This window comes from Microcaecilia unicolor, chromosome 7 (genome assembly GCF_901765095.1).
Source record: "Microcaecilia unicolor chromosome 7, aMicUni1.1, whole genome shotgun sequence".
Taxonomy (NCBI): domain Eukaryota; kingdom Metazoa; phylum Chordata; class Amphibia; order Gymnophiona; family Siphonopidae; genus Microcaecilia; species Microcaecilia unicolor.
In genome coordinates, this window is record NC_044037.1 from 206,870,185 (window position 1) to 206,891,334 (window position 21,150).

At 42.5% G+C, this 21,150-nt stretch overlaps 1 protein-coding gene across 1 annotated transcript in view; it reads left to right on the forward strand.

Moving 5' to 3' along the window:
• Positions 1-20,099, forward strand: part of MREG (melanoregulin) — a 39,674-nt gene extending 19,575 nt beyond the window's left edge. Inside the window, exons 3-5 of the mRNA XM_030209479.1 lie at positions 7,235-7,325; positions 17,811-17,974; positions 19,498-20,099. Coding sequence (XP_030065339.1) covers positions 7,235-7,325; positions 17,811-17,974; positions 19,498-19,578 — 336 coding nt within the window. The 3' untranslated portion in view covers positions 19,579-20,099. The remainder of the gene's footprint in view (positions 1-7,234; positions 7,326-17,810; positions 17,975-19,497) is intronic.
• The last annotated feature ends 1,051 nt before the right edge of the window (positions 20,100-21,150 follow it).

Below are 21,150 nucleotides of genomic sequence, written 5' to 3' on the forward strand. Positions count from 1 at the left end.
GTTCCCCGAGCAGGATTGTAGATGTGTGGGCTACAAGCCCTTTAAATAAATAAATAAATAACAAACCATTGATGGCCAGTTAGAATCTAACACACTCCATCAATGGGGAGAAACCTTTCATAAGTACATAAGTGTTGCCATACTGGGACAGACTGAAGGTCCATCATCTCAGCATCCTGTTTACAACACTGGCCAATCCGGGTCACAAGTACCTGGCAAGATCCCAAAACAGTACAGTACATTTTATGCTGTTTTTCCTAGAAATAAGCAGTGGAATTTCTCAAATCCATTTTAATAATTGCTTGTGGACTTTTCTTTTAGGAAGATATCCAATCTTTTTTTTTAAACCCTGCTAAGCTAACTGCTGTAACCTGGCATCAAATTCTAGAGTTTAATTACACATTGAGTGAAGAAATATTTTCTCCGATTCATTTTAAATTTACTATTTTGTAGCTTCATTGTGTGCACCCTAGTCCTAGTATTTTTGGAAAGAGTAAACAAGTGATTCACGGCTAACTCCACTCATTATTTTATATACCTGTATCGACCTTTCCTCATAGGAAAGTCATCCCATCCCCTTTATCATTTTTGTCGCCCTTCTCTGTACCTTTTCTAATTCCACTATATATTTTTTGAGATGCAGTGACGAGAATTGCACACAGTATTCAAGGTACAGTCGCACCATGGAGTGATACAAAGGCATTATAACATCTTCGTTTTTATTTTCCATTCCTTTCCAATAATAGCTAACATTCTATTTGCTTTATATGCCACCACAGCACACTGAGCAGAGGGTTTCAAAGTATTGTCAACGATGACTCCTAGATCCTTTTCCTGGTCGGTGACTCGTAATGCGGAACCTTTTATCACGTAGCTATAGCTCAGGTTCCTCTTTCCCACATATGCATCACTTTTGCACTTGCTCACATTAAATGTCATCTGCCATTTGGATGCCCAGTTTCCTAGTCTTATAAGGTCATCTTGCAATTTTTCACAATCCTCTAGAGATTTAACAACTTTGAATAACTTTGTGTTATTGGCAAATGTAATTACCTCAATAGTTATTCCCATATCTGGATCATTTATTAATATGTTAAAAAGCAGTGGTCCAAGCACAGACCCCTGCGGAACCCCACTATCGACCCTTCTTCATTGAGAATACTGACCATTTAACTCTACTCTGTTTTCTATCCTTTAACCAGTTTTTAATTTACAATAGAACACCACTTCCTATCCCATGACTTTCCAATTTCCTCTGGAGTCTTTCATGAGTAATTTGTCAAACGCCTTCTGAAAATCCAGATACACAATATCAACTGGCTCACCTCTATCCACATGTTTGTTCACCCCTTCAAAGAAATGTAGTGGATTGGTGAGGCAAGATTTCCCTTCACTAAATCCTTGTTGGTTTTGTCTCAATTCATGCTTATGTATATGCTCTGTAATTTTGTTCTTTATAATAGTCTCTACAATTTTGCCCTGCACCAACATCAGGCTCATCGGTCTGTAATTTCCCTGATCACCTCTGGAACCCTTTTTAAAAATTGGCATTACATTGGCCACCCTCCAATCTTCTGGTACCATGCTTGATTTTAAAGATAAATTACATATTACTAACAATAGTTCTGCAAGTTCATTTTTCAATTCTATCAGTACTCAGGGATGTATACCATCCGGTCCTAGTGATTTACTGCTCTTCAGTTTGTCAAATTGCCTCATTACATCTTCCAGGTTTATAGAGATTTGATTCAGTTTCTCTGACTCATGTGCATTGAATACTATTTCTGGCACTGGTGTCTCTCCCACATCTTCCTTGGTGAAGACCGAAACAATATAACTTCTCAAAGAGGTATGTTTTTAGCCTTTTGTGAAATAACCAAGTAATATGGCTGTGCCTTGATTGCCATTGGAAGTGGGTTCCACCACTTAGCACGTTGGCATCTAAAGTCTGTGGAGTGAAACAACTTATAGTGTACTCTTTTGCAATCTGGAAGATGAAGTCTAAGTTAGTCCCTAGAACCAGAAGTTATATATCAAAGGGAAATAGTTATTAAGGGCTGCATGTAATCTGGTGTCATGCCATATAATATTTGAAAGTCAAAAACATAATTTAAAAATAATCCTTGCTTTAAGGGGCAGCCAGTTCAGCTTGCATAATAATGGAATGGCTCTATCAAAATGTGATACCTTGAGGACAAGCCTATCTGCTGTATTTTGAGCCATTTGCAGCCATTTTAGGACACCCTCCTTACACCCAGCATAGATGGAATTGCAGTAATCAAACTGAGTTAAAACCACGGATTGAACTAGCAGTCTAAAGATGTCAGGTGAGAAATATCATCTAATTCTCCTCAGCTTCCAAAGAGACCTGAAGGATTTTTTTACTACCGAGGAAACCTGAGACTCGAACATGAGATGACTCAATTAATACACCCAGTACCCTAAGCATGGCGTCTAGGGAGTAGGACGCGTTGTCAGTGGTAAAATTATTATATACAGTCAAAGGGGTTGGTTACCACAAGAAATTTAGTCTTATCTCTGTTTAACTTACATTTGAATTTGGAAGCCCAGGATTCCAACAAATCAATACCAAGCCTAACCTTAGGGACAATTTCTGAAAGACCAGTCTTGAAAGGATAGATTGTGACATTGTCCACATAAAATGAAAGTTCAGAACCCTACTCCCTCCAGTCTATCACCTAACGATCATAACATTGAATAGAATTGGAGATAGCGGTGAGCCCTGTACAACCAAGTAGATAATACAAAACACTAAAACTTTCATCTTCGCCAACCCAAACAGGATATGACCCTCCAACAACTGAGACCCAATTAGATACACAAATTTACAACTGATAAAAAAACATCCAATGGAGTCCACACTTTTTTAAACTGTCAAATTCTTTTGCATCTTAAATGCAGCTACTTCCTCAAACTTCCGAAACCAGACAATTTTCTACCAAGCATTCATTGACAGTGCAGTGTTATCTTTTCATTCAGACAGAGTACCTACCATTTTTTAAATTTTTTACATTAATATTTTGAGGCCAGTCACATGCAGAAAACTTCCATCAGTACTCATATGTACAGTACATCTCCAGAGTACACAACTGTTACATGCAAATTATTTTTTTAACTAACATATGGCAATAAAATAGTAGTAAATCAAGAAATAGAAAATAAAATGATACCTTTTTTATTGGACTAACTTAATACATCTTTTGATTCGCTTTCAAAGGTAACCCTTTAACTAGCATAGGAATCAGAAAATAGACCAACAATAGCTAAGCCCCCATCCCCTCAATATATTATTATTATTATTATTAAATAGAGAACTGTACATATTGATCGTTCATTGCTGATAAAATGGGAACACAGATGCAAAGGGAGATAGTAATCAAAATGTTGGAGAAGGTCTGTCCTGAGGGCTTATATGAGTGGTGCAGTGCACAGGGTGCAAGGGAGATGGGGGTGTAAAAATTGTTCCCTGTTAATTGTCTCCTTTTGCAATAGCTCCTGCACAGTGGATGAGACAGGGTGCTAGGGTTTTGTGTTACAGGGCGCATTTCTGGCTAGGGATGCTCCTATGTTGGAGCTTCTAAATTAGGCTGCATAGGTCTGGTTCATACCTTTTTCACCAGTATGTAACCAGAAGGTTTTTTTTTTCTGTTCACATTGGTTTTAACATTTTAGATGCTTCTTTTTATGTTTTCTTCTGTTACATGGTGCTTGTTCCTTTTTATATATTCAGTAGTGACAGAAATTATATAAGAGAAGTTTATGGTGACTGGTTGTGAGAAAATTGAATTTAGATTTAACCTGTAATGTATGAAAAATTTGTTTCTGACTGAAAGTTTGTTTCCTTGTGAAACCCATTAGTTATATGACTGAGATTTAATTATTCTCCCATCAGACTTTCCACTTGCGAATTAGATGCTGTAATCACACTTCAAAACAAGGGTAAAAGTAGAGAGCCTATTATAGAAGCCAATAGGAAGGAGGAAAGGACCTGAGATACTCAACCATTGCTATTGATAGCTTGCAGCACCTTAACCACTTTCTCAATTGTTGAGTTCCTTTGTCACCAGTCTCAAAAACCTCCACCGCTTTTCTTTTCTTTTTTATTTTTTTTATTTGTATTTCTTTATATATTTTTTCAGTATTCAATCGTCCATTGGATTTTTTTTTTAACTTTCAAATTGAAAACAATCTTGTTTCCTAAAATTCAAATAAAGACAATTTTGGCTGATAATCAATTACTTAACTGGCTCGAGAATTTTCTGATACTCTCAACAGAGCGCTGCTGTTTCGCCGCAGCTTTTTCAAGAGCTTGTTCTGTGTCTCCGCCAATCAGGCCTAAAATAAACATAAGGACTCAATATCTAAACATTATGCTGCGGACTATATCACGTTAAATAGAAATAAAGCTTAACAATACTTTTCACAATGCGAGCTGTCCTTCTGGTGCAGATTCAACCACTCCATGTTACCAAAATGGCGCTTATAGATTTAAAAAGATGCCCTGAATTGTTCCACCTATCAACATGCTTGAAATATTTAAAGGGACATCACAGTTGAAAAATTCAACGGCGTGCATAATATTTTTTTAAAAATAAAGAATAAACTCTATAGCTCTCTGCTTGTTTAAACATATTATAAAAATGGTTTCCAATCAATGCGTACATTATGTTCTTTAGGGATTAAAGTCAAAATATCCAGCGTTGTTCTTTTTGAAATAATCTCTTTCCCCATCCCCACCTCTTATAGTGGTCCTTTTACAAAGGCACACTAGTGGTTTTAGGGCGTGCTAATCAGCGCACGCTAAATGCTAGAGCTGCCCATACATTTAGTGCATGCTTACTTTTAGCACATGCTAAAAACGCTAGCTCACCATTGTAAAAGGACCCCATAGATTCCTCAACTTGATCAGTGGCCCAGCATCTGAGATCCTCAAATTGATGTGGAATTTCTAAACAATGAGTCACCATAGGAGCCTCTAACCTTGAATGGTTTAAACATGATCTGTGCTCATTCATTCATATTTGAGAAGACTGTCCATTTATTTTGGACAAGCATTAGAAGACAGATCACCAGGGACACAACAGGTGTATGGATGGATACGATATATAGTTGACGTTTTTGTCTTTGGAAAGGCATGGGGTTACAAGATTTTTATGAGTGGTTGAAATCAAGAGACACAAATGTTAAACTCACAATGAGTGTATCTAGGATGCAAGTCAATTTTTTGGATGTGACTGATCTGCAAAAAGGGAGGTGGGGGGGAATCCTTTTCCACTCAGTGTGCTTCCACCAAATCTGTTAACTGTATCATTATCTCCTCTTCCCCCTCCCCCTCTTAGCAACCTCCTTTTTAGCCTCTGTCTCCACCTAGCCTCCTCCCCAACTTAAGTTTGGCCCATCCATCTCAAAATCCCCCCCTCCCCCCTTCCCAGTAGTTCATTTCCTTATCTCAACAGAATGAGTTAACAATTTACGGATCCAGCTTCTCCTATATAAGCACGCAACTATGGAACACATTACTGAAAGCCATAAAGACAACGCAGGATCACCTCAGTTTCCGGAAATCACTAAAGACCAATCTGTTCAAAAAGGCATACACTACTGATCCAACTTAAGTAACTGAACTCAGCAACACAACGAAGCCATAACCTGCAATGAACAATATATCACTCTTCTTCTCTTGATTCTCTAATGTTCTGTAACAACATCACTCTGTATTTGTTTCATCACCGAAGGTGGCTAACACCTCACGGTACTATGTAAGCCACATTGAGCCTGCAAAGAGGTGGGAAAATGTGGAGTACAAATGCAACAAATAAATAAATAAACAGCCCCCAGCTTCAATAATTTTGCATGTGAAGGGTACACTGAAACAACTCAAGATCAAAACTGAAGTTTGCAGGTGCTGGCTGGCAGTGAGGTTGCCCAGTCACTTAGCAACCAGGTCAACAATTGATTGGTCAGATTCCTTTGAGAGTGTGACAGGCACACTGACTTTTGTTATATAGGATTGCTAGTGTTAGTGAAGAAGTGGGTTAGAGGTGTAGACCAGTAGGTCCTAAAAACATTTGTAGTGGCAATGATAAATGAAGATTGCAGTAGAAAGTAAACTTGCCAGATTTGGGGCTGTAATAGACTCTCTGAATAGAGAACACAAAGACACTGACAGGAAGGAAAGTTAATTAGATCTCAACAATTGTGCACTGTGATAACTGACTAGATTAGTTACTGTGCCTTGCAAATTGCTTCAGTTATCTAGTAATTCCAATAATTCTTCAGCATCCTTTTATTCTTGCCTCTGATTGTAAACTTCTGGTCTGTTTGGTTATCTTAACACTGAATTGTTCAAGCAAGCACAATCTTTTATGTAAAACTAGTAAAAAAGGCCCGTTTCTGACACAAATGAAACGGGTGCTAGCAAGGTTTTCCTCGGAGTGTGTATGTTTGAGAGAGTGTATTTGAGAGTGACTGTGTGTGAGAGAGAGAGTGAATGTGCGAGTGTGTCTGTGAGAGAGAGTGTGTGTGTGAGAATGAGAGTGTGTGTAAGTGCGTATGTGAGACACAGTGTGAGAGAGAGTGTGTTTCACACAGATACAGTGTGTGCGAGAGAGAGTGTGTGTGAGACGCAGACTCTCTGTGAGACTGAATGTATGAGACCAAGAGAGTGTGTGAGTGACCGTGTGACACATAGAGAGTGAATGTGATACAGTGTGAGATACAGTATGAGAGAGACAGTGTGTGAGAGTGAGAGAGAGAAAGACATTGACTTTGAGAGAGAGAGAGTGTGTGTGTGACAGAGATACCTCCCCCCCCCCCTCTGGTGTCAGGCCCCCCCTCCCTCCCTCCCTCTCTCTTGTGTCTGAGCGTTACTGTGTAGGACGCTGAGCTCTGGCTGTGCTTCAAGGAACTGACCAATCCTATTTAATAGAATGCACCTCCAACATTCTGAAGCCGAGAAACCTCGTGTGGTTGGTCACTTCTGCTTGTGACGAACCCGGAAGTATGTGATGTCAATTCAGGAGATGGATACAGAGAGCAGGAATGCCTCAGCCATGCAGTCAACTTCAGAATGTTGGAGGTGCGTTTTATTATATAGGATAGGATGTAATAAAAACAAAAGTATGAGAAATCTTTGCAGCACAAGTCAGGTCTGAGGCTGGATATCGTAGCCTAAAGCCTCAAAACTGAACTTTCCATTATCTTTGTTTTTCAGGAATGGGCAAAGATCAACTGTGAAATCTGTGCTATAAGACAGATTCGGAAGGCGGTGAAAATGCAATGGAAACAGATTTTGGAAGACCTAGGTAATCTTTGGGTCTCATTTTTGAAAGATAAAAACGTCCAAACGTGTCATAAAGCACCACTTGAATGGATTTCTTCTCTAAACGTCCAAATCGGTATTTTCAAAATCTGTTTTGCAGATGTTTATCTTTGCATTTCCTGCAGTGCATCCAAATCCCAAGGGGGTGTGTCGAGGGCGTTTCAAAGATGGGATTAGGGTGGGCTTAGGGCATGCCTAACATTTTGATGTTTTATAGCCATAATAGAACAAAGGGAAAATGTATAGGGTGAAAACTTCAATGTTTTGGTCTAGACTTGTTTTCAGAACGAATAAAGCACAAAAAGGTGCCCTAAATGACCAGATGACCACTGGAGGGAATCAGGGATAACCTCCCTCTTTCTCCCCCAGTGGTCACTGATCCCCTCAAAAATGTGAAAAGAAATGGTACTTTCTAGCCTCTTTGATAGCCTTAGATGTTATAGCCAGGTCCAATAGAGCAGCATGCAAGTCCATGGAGTAGTGTAGTGGTGGGTGCAGTCCACTGTACACAGGTGGACCCAGGCCCATACTTCCCCCTACCTGTTACACTTTTGGTGGAAACTGAGTCCTCCAAAACTCACCAGAAATGCACTGTACCCACATATAGGTGCCCCCTTCACCCATTAGGGCAATTGTAATGATGTACAGTTAGGGTTGGTGGGTTTTGGATGGCTCAGCAGAAAGATAAGGGAGCAGTGGTAAGATGTGTACCTGGGAGCATTTATATGAAGTCCATAGCAGTGCACCCTAGGGTACCTCATTGCTCTCCCGGGATGTCTGGGAGGACCAGTCTACTAAAAATGCTGGCGCCTCCTACATCTTAATGGCTTGATTTTCTACGTTTTGCACGTGTATGTTTTTTTTTCAAAACAGTATTTAAAAAAAATAAAATAAAAAAAAATAGACATGTTGCTTTTTGAAAATGTCCATATTTCCTACTTGGATTTGGGATATTTAGTGCAAAATATCTAAAACTAGTAAAAAAGGCCCGTTTCTGACACAAATGAAACGGGCGCTAGCAAGGTTTTCCTCGGAGTGTGTGTGTTTGGGAGAGTGTATGTGAGAGTGAGTGTTTGAGAGTCAGAGTGAAAGTGTGAGTCCAATCCATGCTCCTCTGTCACCTGGCCCCTCCATTCATCCCTATCCAGCAATTCCGCTGTCTCCCTGAGGCCTGCCCTGCAATCCATATGCATCCATGGCCATCTGTCCCTTCCATTCATCCCTATCCAGCAATTCCCCTCTCCATGAGTCCTGCCCTTCCAATCCATGCTCCTTTGTCACCTGGCCCCTCCATTTTTCCCTATCCAGCATTTCCCCTCTCTGCCTGAGGCCTGCCCTGCAATCCATATCCATCCATGGCCATCTGTCCCCTCCATTCATCCCTATCCAGCAATTCCCCTCTCCCTGAGTCCTGCCCTTCCAATCCATGCTCCTCTTTCACCTGGCCCCTCCATTCATCCCTATCCAGCAATTCCCCTCTCTGCCTGAGGCCTGCCCTGCAATCCATATGCATCCATGCCCATCTGTGCCCTCCATTCATCCCTATCCAGCAATTCACCTCTCCCTGAGTCCTGCCCTTCCAATCCATGCCCATCCATGCTCATCTGTCATCTGGCCCCTCCATTTTTCCCTATCCAGCATTTCCCCTCTCTGCCTGAGGCCTGCCCTGCAATCCATATCCATCCATGGCCATCTGTCCCCTCCATTCATCCCTATTCAGCAATTCCCGTCTCCCTGAGTCCTGCCCTTCCAATCCATGCCCATCCATGCTCATCTGTCACCTGGCCCCTCCATTTTTCCCTATCCAGCAATTGCCCTGTCTCCCTGAGGCCTGCCCTGCAATCCATATCCATCCATGCCCATCTGTCCCCTCCATTCATCCCTTTCCAGCAATTGCCCTCTCTCCCTGAGCCCTGCCCTCCCAATCCATGCCCATCCATGCTCCTCTGTCCCCTGCCGCCTCCATTCATCCTTTTCCAGCAAGTCCCCTGTCTCCCTTCCATGACCCCCCCTTGCATCCATGCTCCTCTCTCTCCCATGTCCCAGCCTGGGCCGCCCTCTTCTTCCCCCCCCCCCCTTCGCATCCATGGTGTCGTTTCTCCCCTGCCCTCCCGCTCCCATTGTTTTTCTTTTGTGGCCACCCTCTTCGCTCCCCCCAACATGGTTTGTATTTTTTTTTCTTGTTTTTAAATGTACCTCCGTGGTTCCGGCAGCGAAGCGTCAGGGAAGGAGGCGGTGCTCCCGACGTCTAGGTTTCCCTTCGCTGTGTTCCGCCTTCTTTTGACGTCATCCTTGACGTCAGAAGAAGACGGAACACAGCGAAGGGAAGGCTAGACGTTGAGAGCGCCGCCTCCTTCCCTGACGCTTCGCTGCCGAGCGTTGCGATTGGATGAGTGTCATTGCTCCGCCCTCGACGTCATCACGTTTGACGTGTGGGCGGGGCAGACACAATGCGATCTCACCCCCTTCACTTTTGGCTAACAGAGGCTTCATTCGAACGTTGGAGGTGCGTTTTATATAGAGAGATCTGACTTAAACATCATATAAAAAATGTCCCTCTTTAGCTCTTCAGGTTTTGCATTCCTAGAGAGAAATGTGGCAGCTTAAATGTATTCGACTAGCTGCGCAATGGTGAAAGATCACCAGAGTACAATCCAAATTTCCTCCTGTTAAAAAACAGTTTGGGTGTTTTTGTTTTTTATTTTTCTTGTGAGGGTCTGTACTCTTGACTGGGCTGTTCTCTTCAGCCTTCATACCAGTTTTGATGTGTGATTAAAAATAAAACAAAACGAAACCTAGAAGCAGTCAAAAAGACTTTGGAGGGAATTCCCAAAGCATTTCCTGGGGTAAGAAATCTACTGGAAATTCTGCAGTATCTCCTAAGTGTTATTCATTTGGGTGACGATGCAAATACTTTTTACCTGCTACGAGAGAGGGGCAGAATTGGGTCCGAGGTTAAGTACACTTGGGTTTTCATTTTAAAAACTTCATGCATATGTTAACCTGCTAGCGTCATTCACCAGGATTTTCAAAGGGTAACTACTACTACTACTACAACATATCAATGGAGTCCTTTTACTAAGCTGCGGAAAAAAAGGGCCCTGCGGGATCGGCGGGGGGGGGGGGGGCATTTTGTTCGCGCACCAGGGCCCTTTTTAATGCAGCTGGTAAAATGGAAAATGCTAGCTGAACACTCTTAAATCTATATTGCATTACACTTTGACAATGTCATTTATTAACAGTCAGGGGTGCAAAAAAGCTAAATATTGCATCAGAAAGTGATATTTTATTTATTTATTTGGGTGTTTGCTCACACCTTTTTCAGTAGTAGCTCAAGGTGAGTTACATTCAGGTACACTGGATATTTCTCTGTCTCAGGAGGGCTCACAATCTAAGTTACACTCCATTGTGTTGATGTACCCTAAAAATGATTTACTGTCAATTTAAATTTCCAGAACACTTACCAGAGTTTAATTTTGGATTAAATAAGTTCTAAATTGCATGCTTTAAGCACTGCACAAAGGCATGTTTCGTACCACCACTCACACTGTATATAATCTGTCCTCTGTATGGACATGGTGGGTACATTGGTCTGAGAGGTGGTGTGAGTGTTGGGGTTTATGTAGGTATGAGCATGGGTGGTGGGTGTTGAGGTAGATGGGAATGGCGAGGATAGAGTTAGATTATCTCTTGTTTGCACACTTCTTTTTTTTTTTCATTTACCATTGTCATCTGCTTCTTTACCTTGATATGGCTTACTGCTTGGTGTGCGGGCTATAATCAGCATTTTGATGCACGTTGACCGTTGCCATCTGGTTAACGCATGAGACTTTACTGCTAAGTCAATGGCTGGCGATAAGGTCTCAGACCGAAAATGGACACGCGCCAATTTTCATTTCGCTGTATGTCCATTTTCGGCCCCAAATTTTAAAAAGGCATTTTTTTACAAATGATCCTGTGCGCGGCCAAAACCCATGCCTACACTACCACGGGCCATTTTTCAGCACACCTTAGTAAAAGGACCCCTAAAACTTTGCCCTGGAATTCTCGGCACGAACAGTGCAAGGAAGTGAGTTCCACATGCGGTGCCTGGGACCCGAATATGATCCCTTTCGTATTCTCTGTTCACAGATGTCAAAGGGAGGGATTTGTGTTACAGAAAAACAAAGAAAAAGGTCTTTTGGTGTTAAGACCAGTACACCATTATCAGAAATAATCAGTCTCCATGGCTCCAGGATTCTGGGTATGCATCTACATTGAGGGGTCCTTTTACAAGGGCGAGCTGAAAAATGGATTGCGGTAGTGTAGGTGCGGGTGCCTTTTTTTTTTTTTTGCCAAAAATGAACATGCAGCAAAATCAAAATTGTCACGTGTCCATTTTGTGTCTGAGACTTTACCGCCAGCCATAGGCCTAGCAGTAAAACATTTGAGCGGTAATGACCTACGTGTGTCAGATGCCTCTTGGCGCGCCAGAAAATAAAAAATATTTTTCAGATGCACATAGCGGACACATGCCAAAATTGAAATTACATCAAGGGCTACACGTTAACCAGGCGGTAATTCCAATTTGGCATGTGTAGAGTAAGGGGCTGTCCTGTCCTGGGTAGGCCACTAGAGAGCGGTGTTTCCATAGAAATGGGGAAATGCCCAGGAGGAGTCACTAGAGGGAGCCAGTAGGGGAATGTCTAGGTGGAGGTTGCTAGGACCAAGGAGAGTCCTGGGCTGGAAACAGGTGTAGGTGGTTATGGGCTGGGTCCTGCCTGGAATTAGGGGGAAGAGCCTAAAGGGGTGGATAAGCTAATCAACCACCTTATACCTACCTGAGTTTTGAAAGGAGAGAGGAGCTGGAGAGCTGGCAGCTGATGAAAGAAGATTCCCTGGAGCTAAAGAAATCCAGGTTGCAGTTCCGGAGGTGTACGGAGAGGAAGCACAGGAAGGCCTGAGGAGTGACCCAGGAACAGAGGGTGCACCCCAGAAGAACCGGCAGCAGTTGGAGGGCAGAAGGAACAGGTCACCCTGAGTTGAAAAGGGACCCAGGCGCCTGAAGGTTTGTGTGTTCGGGGTGCTGGGAAGAGACCAGCTGGAGTCCTGCTCAGGAGCCACAGGCCAGTGAGGCCTGCTGGAGAGCGGGAGGAGAAGCCTCGTCGTAACAGTAGGCGCCTACGCAGCTTAGTAAAAGGGATCCTGAAGGTCTTGATCATTCTTTGCATGGAGCATTGGTAGAGCCCACCAGGAGCGATTATCATCTGATTCTCATCCAAAGAAGAGAACAGACATTTGATGCGGTATTTGGATCTGAGTTATTGTCTGGAGCAGGTGATTTTAAGATATGCTTGATGTCCCCTGATCTGGCCAAGAGTGCAGGAAAGGAGGGGTTGTTGGAGAAGTGGGACAGGTGAAGATGAACTGTTGAATTAAGGAGGTTAGTTTGGTGGAGGAGCACGTGAATTATTGATATGAAGAGTTGCCCCAGGCTCTTGATGTTGCCATCAATAAGAGAAGAAAAAATGATACTCCAGTGAATTGCATATTAAGAACCAAGTTCTTTGATGGCTAGAAATGGAAGAAGACAAAATTAGAGTGGGATAGAAAGATGGTTCTAGGTTCAAATGTTACAAGTTCCGTGTTGTGTTCAATTACGATGTATAATATATCAATTTGAGGCTCTCGTGGTTTTAATGTACCTGTACCTCTAATGTTATGATGAAAGCCACACTGACATGGACACTTGTTCAGAAAATGTGGGGTATTAATATGAATACAAGGAAATGGAAATAGTGAATTGGTATCATAGGGATATGTGTAAGGCTATACAGGAGTCTGTGATGGCTCTTATTGATAAGAGTTGAAACTTCTCAGGGAAGTTCCCTGACTTTGTTCTAACATTGTTAGGAAAGAAAGTTGTAGTGTGATCACCTATTAGTGACCTCCCAGATGTTAATTATCTGATTAAGTTCTTTATGAAAAAAGTGACCAATTTACGGGTGGCATTAAGGGTTTCTTTTATAGCTTCTTGCCCTGTGGCTATTAGGGAAATGCTGGATGATGCTTCTCAGTTTTTATTGTGGGATTATTGTAATCTGACACAACGATATTTGGAAGGAATGTCATCAAGTGTGCATAGAACTTAGGGGTAATTTCATAAAGCCTTTTTCATGTGTTATATGCCAATATATGTGTGTAAAATGCCTCTTATAAAGTTACCCAACATGTGCAAGTACACAAGATGACAAGAATGTGCATACTTGTACATGACTTTGGTGTAGGTATGCTCAGAGGTAGAAGAATCTCGGCAGTGTGCAGGTAGAGTTGAAATGTATAATATACACATTAACGTATATCACACACATGTACATTTATACCAGCTTCCAAGCTCATCTAAATGTACATGAGTTCATTGCAGTTGTGATTTCTGCAGGATTTATGTGCTAATATTTTTATAAAGAAACACTGTAACAAGCATGTATGGAGGAGTGGCCTAGTGGTTAGGGTGGTGGACTTTGGTCCTGAGGAACTGAGTTCGATTCCCAGCACAGGCAGCTCCTTGTGACTCTGGGCAAGTCACTTAACCCTCCATTGCCTGCCGCATAGAGCCTGCCATGAGTGGGAAAGCACGGGATACAAATGTAACGAAAAAATAAATAAATAAAATAAATCACATTAACATGTGTTCCCATTAATACACAGCAACATTTTTTTTAAAGAATTTTAAGGACCTCAGCGGTGCAGCTCCAAGGACTACACTTTCACCAAGGAGATATACAGACTCTTAAAACTATTTTTTCCAAAGTGAAATATAGTGAAGATTCCTTAAGCTATGAAATTAGTTTATATTGAAATTAATTGAAAAAATTTGGCTCTATGACAGTTATGGTGTCTGAGCCTCCTTGGTGAAGGTTTTGGTTGCACCACTGAGATCCTTAAATTCTAAAAAAAAAAAAAATGTCTGTTTATCAATGGAACATATGTTAGTGTAATATTTTATAAAGACGTATAGGCACCTATGGTGCTCATTTTCAAAGCATATGGACGTCTCAAAAGGCCAAAATGGTCATCCATGTGCTTGGAACGTTCAATCTTTAGCTAGGCAGGGATGTCCAACACTGCAGTATGTCCAAATAGCAAGGATCATGTTTTGGGCAGGATTAGGGAGGGCCTGAAATCTGGATGTCCAATAGCGATTACTAAGGGGGAAGAAAAGTCCATTTCTCGAAAAGACTTCCTTTTTTTAAGACCCGTTTCAGGAATGTCCAGATTACAGAAAGGTGCTGTGATTGACAGTTAATCCCACAGTGGTTTCTGTCCTCCTCCCTCCTAAAAGTGGAACTGGAAGGCTACACAAAGCGGTATGACAGTTTCAGGTATTATAGGCACTCTTAACAGAGCAGGCAGCAGCTCTGAGGAGTAGCCTGTTGGTTAGTGCAGTACATAAGCATCGCCATGCTGGGACAGACCAAGGGTCCATTGAGCCCAGGACCCTGTCACCGACAGCGGCCAAAAGAACAAGCAATTTGTCCTGCCCATCCTAGAAATACTGTATTATTCCCTCGTCCATTCAATAACATTCTATGGCTTTTTCCTCCAGGAAGCCGTCCAACCCTTTTTTGAAGCCCGCTAAGTTAACCGCCTTAACCAGCTTTTCCGGCAGCGAATTCCAGAGTTTAACTACGCATTGAGTGAAGAAATATTTCCTCCAATTCGTTTTAAATTTACCACACTGCAGCTTCATCGCATGCCCCCTTGTCCTAATATTTTTTGAAAGCGTAAAGAGACGCTCCACATCGACCCATTCCATTCCACTCATTATCTTATAGACCTCTATCATATCTCAGCCGCCTTTTCTCCAAGCTGAAGAGCCCCAGCCTCTTCAGCCTATCCTGGTAGGGAAGTCGTCCCATTCCCTGCATCATCTTTGTCGCCCTTCTCTGTAAACCAAGAGACCCTGGTTCAAATCCCACTTTAACTCTTTTTTTTTTTTTTGTAATTGTGAGCCTTCCAGGAACAGAAAAATACCCACTGTACCTAAATATATGACACTTGCAAGCTTGAAGGCTATTGAAGTGGTATACATTCAGGGACAGTAGGTACTTTTCTGTTCCTGGAGGGCTCACAATTAAAAAAAACAAAAAACAAAAAAACAAACAAAAAAAAGAGTTAAAGTGGGATTTGAGGCCGGGTCCCTTGGTTTACAGTCCAGTGCACTAACTACTAGGCTACCTCTCCGCTCTGTATGGACGTCTGTATGGCCATTTTCTAAGACGTCCATGTCCCTTGTTTTCCCCCATTCGAAATTTGAACATTTCAGTTTGTAAAATGGATGATCGTGCTGGACATTTCCAATGCATGGATGTCCGTTTCATGCATTTTCGAACATGAAGCCTGATTAGAGCACTAAAGGGATGTAAACCTTTTCAGTCATGACCACTGAATTGTGAAATGCACTTCATCAAAGGGGTCTTTTACTTAGGCATGCTGACGTTTTTAATGTGGGCTAAAAGTAGGCGCATGCAAAATGCTAAAGATGCCCATAGGAATACATTGACGTCTTTAGTGTTTATCACATGCCTATTTTAGTGCATACTAAAAATGCCAGCGCGTCTTGGTGATAGACCCCCCCCCCCCCCCAAGATAATAACTACCTTACTTTCTAGAAGGTAATTAAGACTTTTCTTTATCTGGAGGATGGTAGCTGATAGATAAGTGAGGGTGGGTTATAAGGGTCGATGTTGAGTATGTTGAGCAGGTGCTGTCCAAGAGGGATGGGTTTGACCTCTCTGATTCTGGAGAATGTGGTATTTGTATTTTATGTAATTGTTTTGTTTTGCTTTAATTTGTGAACCACCTAAAATGTCTTTTTGACAGGTATGTGGTATAGAAGTATGATAGAAATACTTATCAGTTGGACACTAGATGGAGCCTCAGAGCATGCAGTAGAGCTCTGAAAGAAAGTGAGCCCATAGAAACACTGGGAATTGTAGTGCCTGGGAGCTGTGAAGTAATAGGAAGTGGGGTCCCAAAAGTAAGCAGTAGTGGAGGAGCACTGTGAGAAGTCTCAGTCTTTCGGATGTTAAATCTCACATTTTGGGATGGGCCACCCTTGGCATCTCTGCAGTCTGGTCCAGCATCTTCCTTCATTCCCCTTGTCCTCCGGCAGCTTCCTTAACCTACCCACCCCACCAACCCCACTGTTTCCAAGGCATACAGCTGCTGTCTAGGCCACAAGCACTGATGGCTCTCCCCCTTCTGACATGGATTTCTTGTTTTGAGGGGTGGAATCAGCAGAGCTGCTCCACCTGTTTAGGCCATATTTTTTTTCAGCAGGGAGTGGCGTGGCCAGCAAGGGGCTAAGGATTGGAAGGGGCCTATCCACAAATGTTTTCCCAGGATCCCAAAGGAGGATAAAGCAGCCTTGGACAGGCAAATCAATCTTCCATTATCTTGTACTGCAGGCTGGTCAAATTAGGAGCAGGGTCTCCAGAATGTACACCCATATGAATATAAAAGGACACATTGTGATTGTCCTGCTACACATTTTTTTCTTCTTTGCCTTCTCCTGTGTGGTCTTATATCTGCTTTGAAAACTAAGAGTCAGTATTCAAACACTGCAGTCAGCATGATTATTCAAAGCGTTGTTGTGGCATTTAAATCTTTTCTATATATTCTGTGTCACTATGAGTAATGGGTAATGCATTTGATATATACCACCTCTCTGGTACAAGCAAAGCAGTTTACGTGTTATATCTGGATATGAGTGATGCTGAATATATGTATTCCAACAGAAAGCGAATTTACAATATCAATGTCTCTGGTAACATTCAATATATGTATTCAGCATTGATTGCTCCTGGCTGTACATATAGCGGCAATATTTAGCTCCTGTCTGGATATCTGTGTGGTTTAAGTTAGAGCAGGCTTTTTGCTGGCCCAGCTTTATCCACATAGTCGGCAATATTCAGCCACTATCCGGCTAGCTATCTGTAAAGTTAGATGCAATTCCTGTGCTCTGCCCTTGCTCCACCCCAGCATAATCCAGATAGTGTCACTTCAGTCTGTAAGAATATTCATGGATATCTCTGAACAGCTGCTACAATGTGTATAAGTGCTGTTGGATATCCAGCCCATAATTGGTGTGAAATTCCTATGATTATATGTTCAGTTTCTGTTGTATATTTATTAGTTCCTCAGTAAAGAAGGTTGAGTGCGTTGTTTAATACTCACTTAATGAATTGCTTCTCTCAAAAGTCAGTTCAGAAGGGAATACATTAGTTTACACTTCTAGCTTCTGGGTGGGTCAACAGGAACAGAAAAAACACAAATTTGGCTTAGTGAATCAGCCTCCTGATGAAGTTCTGCTCCTCCATTAAAGAATACACCAGGTCAGTTAATTCTTGTTTAAGCCCATTTATTAAATGGCATACCAGACAAAGATCCAGTTGCAAATTAATATTTAAATGCTGCTTTACTACAGGATTCCAGAAAGAAGTAAACTCTCTGCTAACAGTTACAAAATTAAGCACCATCAGTGATTTCCAGAACAGGAGGAGAGCCCAAGAGATGCTCGTAAAACTGGCTGAGGAGACAGATATTTTCCCAGATGATTGGGGATTGCCAGAGAGATATCTCTTTGTCCTGGTAGGTGTTTACTAAGACTGAGTTGCTGCATGGTAACTGTGAAAATTAATATGGGGTATTTGTCCATCCTCAGTGGTGATTAGTGGGAGTATTTCCAACATTTTTGGAAGGGCTACCATGCAGTTAACACAAATAAAATTCTGCAGCCCCCATTACCTCTCCTCTCTCATCTCTCCCTACATTCCTCCCCGTAATCTCTGCTCGCTGGATAAATCTCTCTTGCCGTCCCCCTTCTACTCCACTGCTAATTCCAGGCTTCGTTCCTTTTCCATTGCGGCACCTTATACCTGGAATGGACTTCCTGAGCCTGTACGCCTAGCTCTATCTCTACCTGTTTTCAAATCTATGCTGAAAACCCACCTTTTCACCACTGCTTCTTTCCTCGCCCTTGTCTTGTCTGTTTGTATTTTGAGATTGTAAGCTCTAGTCTCTCGTGTCAGGTGTTCAGCTCTGCGTGCGTCTGGTAGCGCTATACAAATGTTAATAATAATAATAAAATGTAGCTATCACTTTTTTGATAGTTTATCAGGTAATACATGATGCAGTTACTGCACCTGCTGAGGTGGCGTTAACTGCTCCACAATACCTGCTATAGTACCAAATAACATGTTCCACGTTAGCTGTTTAACATGGGGATGACTGTATGCTAACAGTTTCACTCTTGTAAGTTCCCATGTTAAATAGCTAAAGCAGTTTAGTAAATGGCCCTTAAAGCAGCAGTGTAGCTATGGGTGGGCACAGGCCCAGGACCACCAAAAAATTTCAGTGGCAGCTACCTTGCTGTCCTCTCTCCCACTCCTGGAGCCGGCATTCTCCTCATGTGGCCCGGCAGCTCCCCTTCCCTCTCTGAGGTGCCTCAGCATCTTTGCCGGTGCAGCAGTGACACATCTCCATTGCCTGCATCAGCCCTGCAGGCTTCCCTCATTGATGTCACTTCCTATTTCTTGGACATGGCACAGGAAAGCCTGCAAGGCCAGCACAAGCAATGGAGGTGCTTTGCTCCTGCGCTGGCAAAGATGCTGAGGTAGCCTGGGAGAGGGGGCTAATCCTGGATCCGGGGTTGGAGAAGAGGGAGAGATGCAGGACAAAAGGAAGAGGGGAGGGAGTTTTGGAAGGCCCACCCATCCTAACTTCTTTGATCAAAATATTGCAGTATTGGCTTTTACACTTTCCCTGTTCCAGCTTGAAGGGGCAGGTTCAAAGGGTGATACCACCATATTCAAACTAATGATGCTCCCCCCCCCCACTCCCCCAACCAATCCACAAGGATACCGGAAACCTCCTGTACTCCCCCTTGACATAGCATTAGGCATGCCCCTCCCCTCCCCACCCCCACTTACCCTGATGAAGATCCCTACCCCTAGGTCCTATTAGGGGCGCTCCCTGGTGTCTAATGGGAGTAGGAGTAATTTTCAATCACTTCTGTCCCCTCTGATGCTGGGTTCAAAATTGTGCAGACATCCATTGGAACAGAGTACTATACTGAAATAATATTAATTGTTGTGCATTTTTTATGTTGGCAGGATCGGCTGTTTGACCTTGATGCTGTGGAAGACTTTATAAAAACTGCCAGTAAAAAGTATCCAAAGAAACAAACAAAATGAAGCCTATTTCAGTTTTTAAAAAACAACAAAAAACAAACAGAAGCAGGCATCTAGCATTCCTACACCAAGACATTAAACAGAAAACTGTGTGTAGAATATTTCCCTCCTGCTGTTGCAGTGAAATGCAGATATTAACCAAAGGACTGGATCTTCTACCGAAGCAATCACCACTCCACCCTCCACTGCAGATTGAACATGTGAAAATCGCTCCTTTGCTTACTCCATGAAAATGTATTCATATTTGCACAATTGAGATGAACAAATCCTGGCACTTAACTAAAGTTTATTTTGAACTTCCGAGATTTTTTTTTTTTAAATAAAAAGTAGGGATGGAAATCAATTGGTCCTAGGCAAGAAAGCTAGATTGAAGAAGGAGGAACTGTTTGAATTATGTTGGGTGAAGGTTTCTAGAATTGTGGATTGTAGGCAAGGCTATCGGTAACATAAAAAAGGCAGTGGCTTACTTCCTTGCTATAATATGAGGAATTTGATACAATTCTGGATATAAACAATGACTGTCCTTTGCTGCTTATTGTGCTCATTATGTGGGTAATTTTATAACAGCACGTCTAGTTTAAGAGGGCAAGAAGGCACTTAGGGGGCCCTTTTACAGAGCGGCGGTAAGTCCAGCGCGGGCTTACAGCTCGCTTTTCTGGGACTACTGCTGGCCCAGTGTGGCCGCAGGCGGTAGTACCGCACCAAGCGCGTGCCGTTACCAGGATAAAAAGAAACCCCCGGAAATAGCTTGCATGGCACTAACCTGGCATTTCAGCGCGCTGCCCGCTTACTGTCAGGTTAGCGAGGGAGCCCTTATCGTCACCTCGATGGGGGGCAGTAAGGGCTCCCCGATGCATGGCCACGCAGTAAGAGTTATCTCACTGCTTGGCCATTTTGGTGGTGGGGAGGGGGAGCGGCTTGTACTGGCTGTAGAAAAAACAGCCCTGGCGTGCAAGAAATACAGCTCCCCGCCGCTAGCACAGGGCCCTTTTTCCCCACAGTTTGGTAAAAGGACCCCTTAATTTGGTGCTATTTTATAAAGACACATAGGTGCCTACTATATGTGCTTTTATAAAATTCTAGCATAAGCGGCAGAAATTGTCTGTCTGCAGGCATGGGCTCTTACAACTGCTCTAGAGCAAGTTATGTCCATACCTAGTTTACTCAAGTAAGTCCATAGATAAGCATTTTATAATCCACATGCATACCTGCAAACTCTGCCTTTGTGCGTGCCTGCTGGTAAAGTATGTGCCTTACCAAAAAATAGAAGGAAGTGAGGTCCTACTCACTATATATCATATAATGATCTTCACATATATTAAATGACTTAAAGATATCTACTGTTTATTTAAAATCACAGGAAGGGAAAGCCAGGACTTTCTTTAATACGTGGAGGGGCATAATTGGGCATCCTCACAGGACGTCTCTGCAAAGGGGCGGGGAACCCGTATTATCGAAACAAGATGGGTGTCCATCTTTCATTTCGATAATACGGTCGGGGACGCCCAAATCGCAGCACCTTAGAGATGGTTGACATAAATGTTGAGGTGGTTGATCTTAGAGATGGTCATCCCC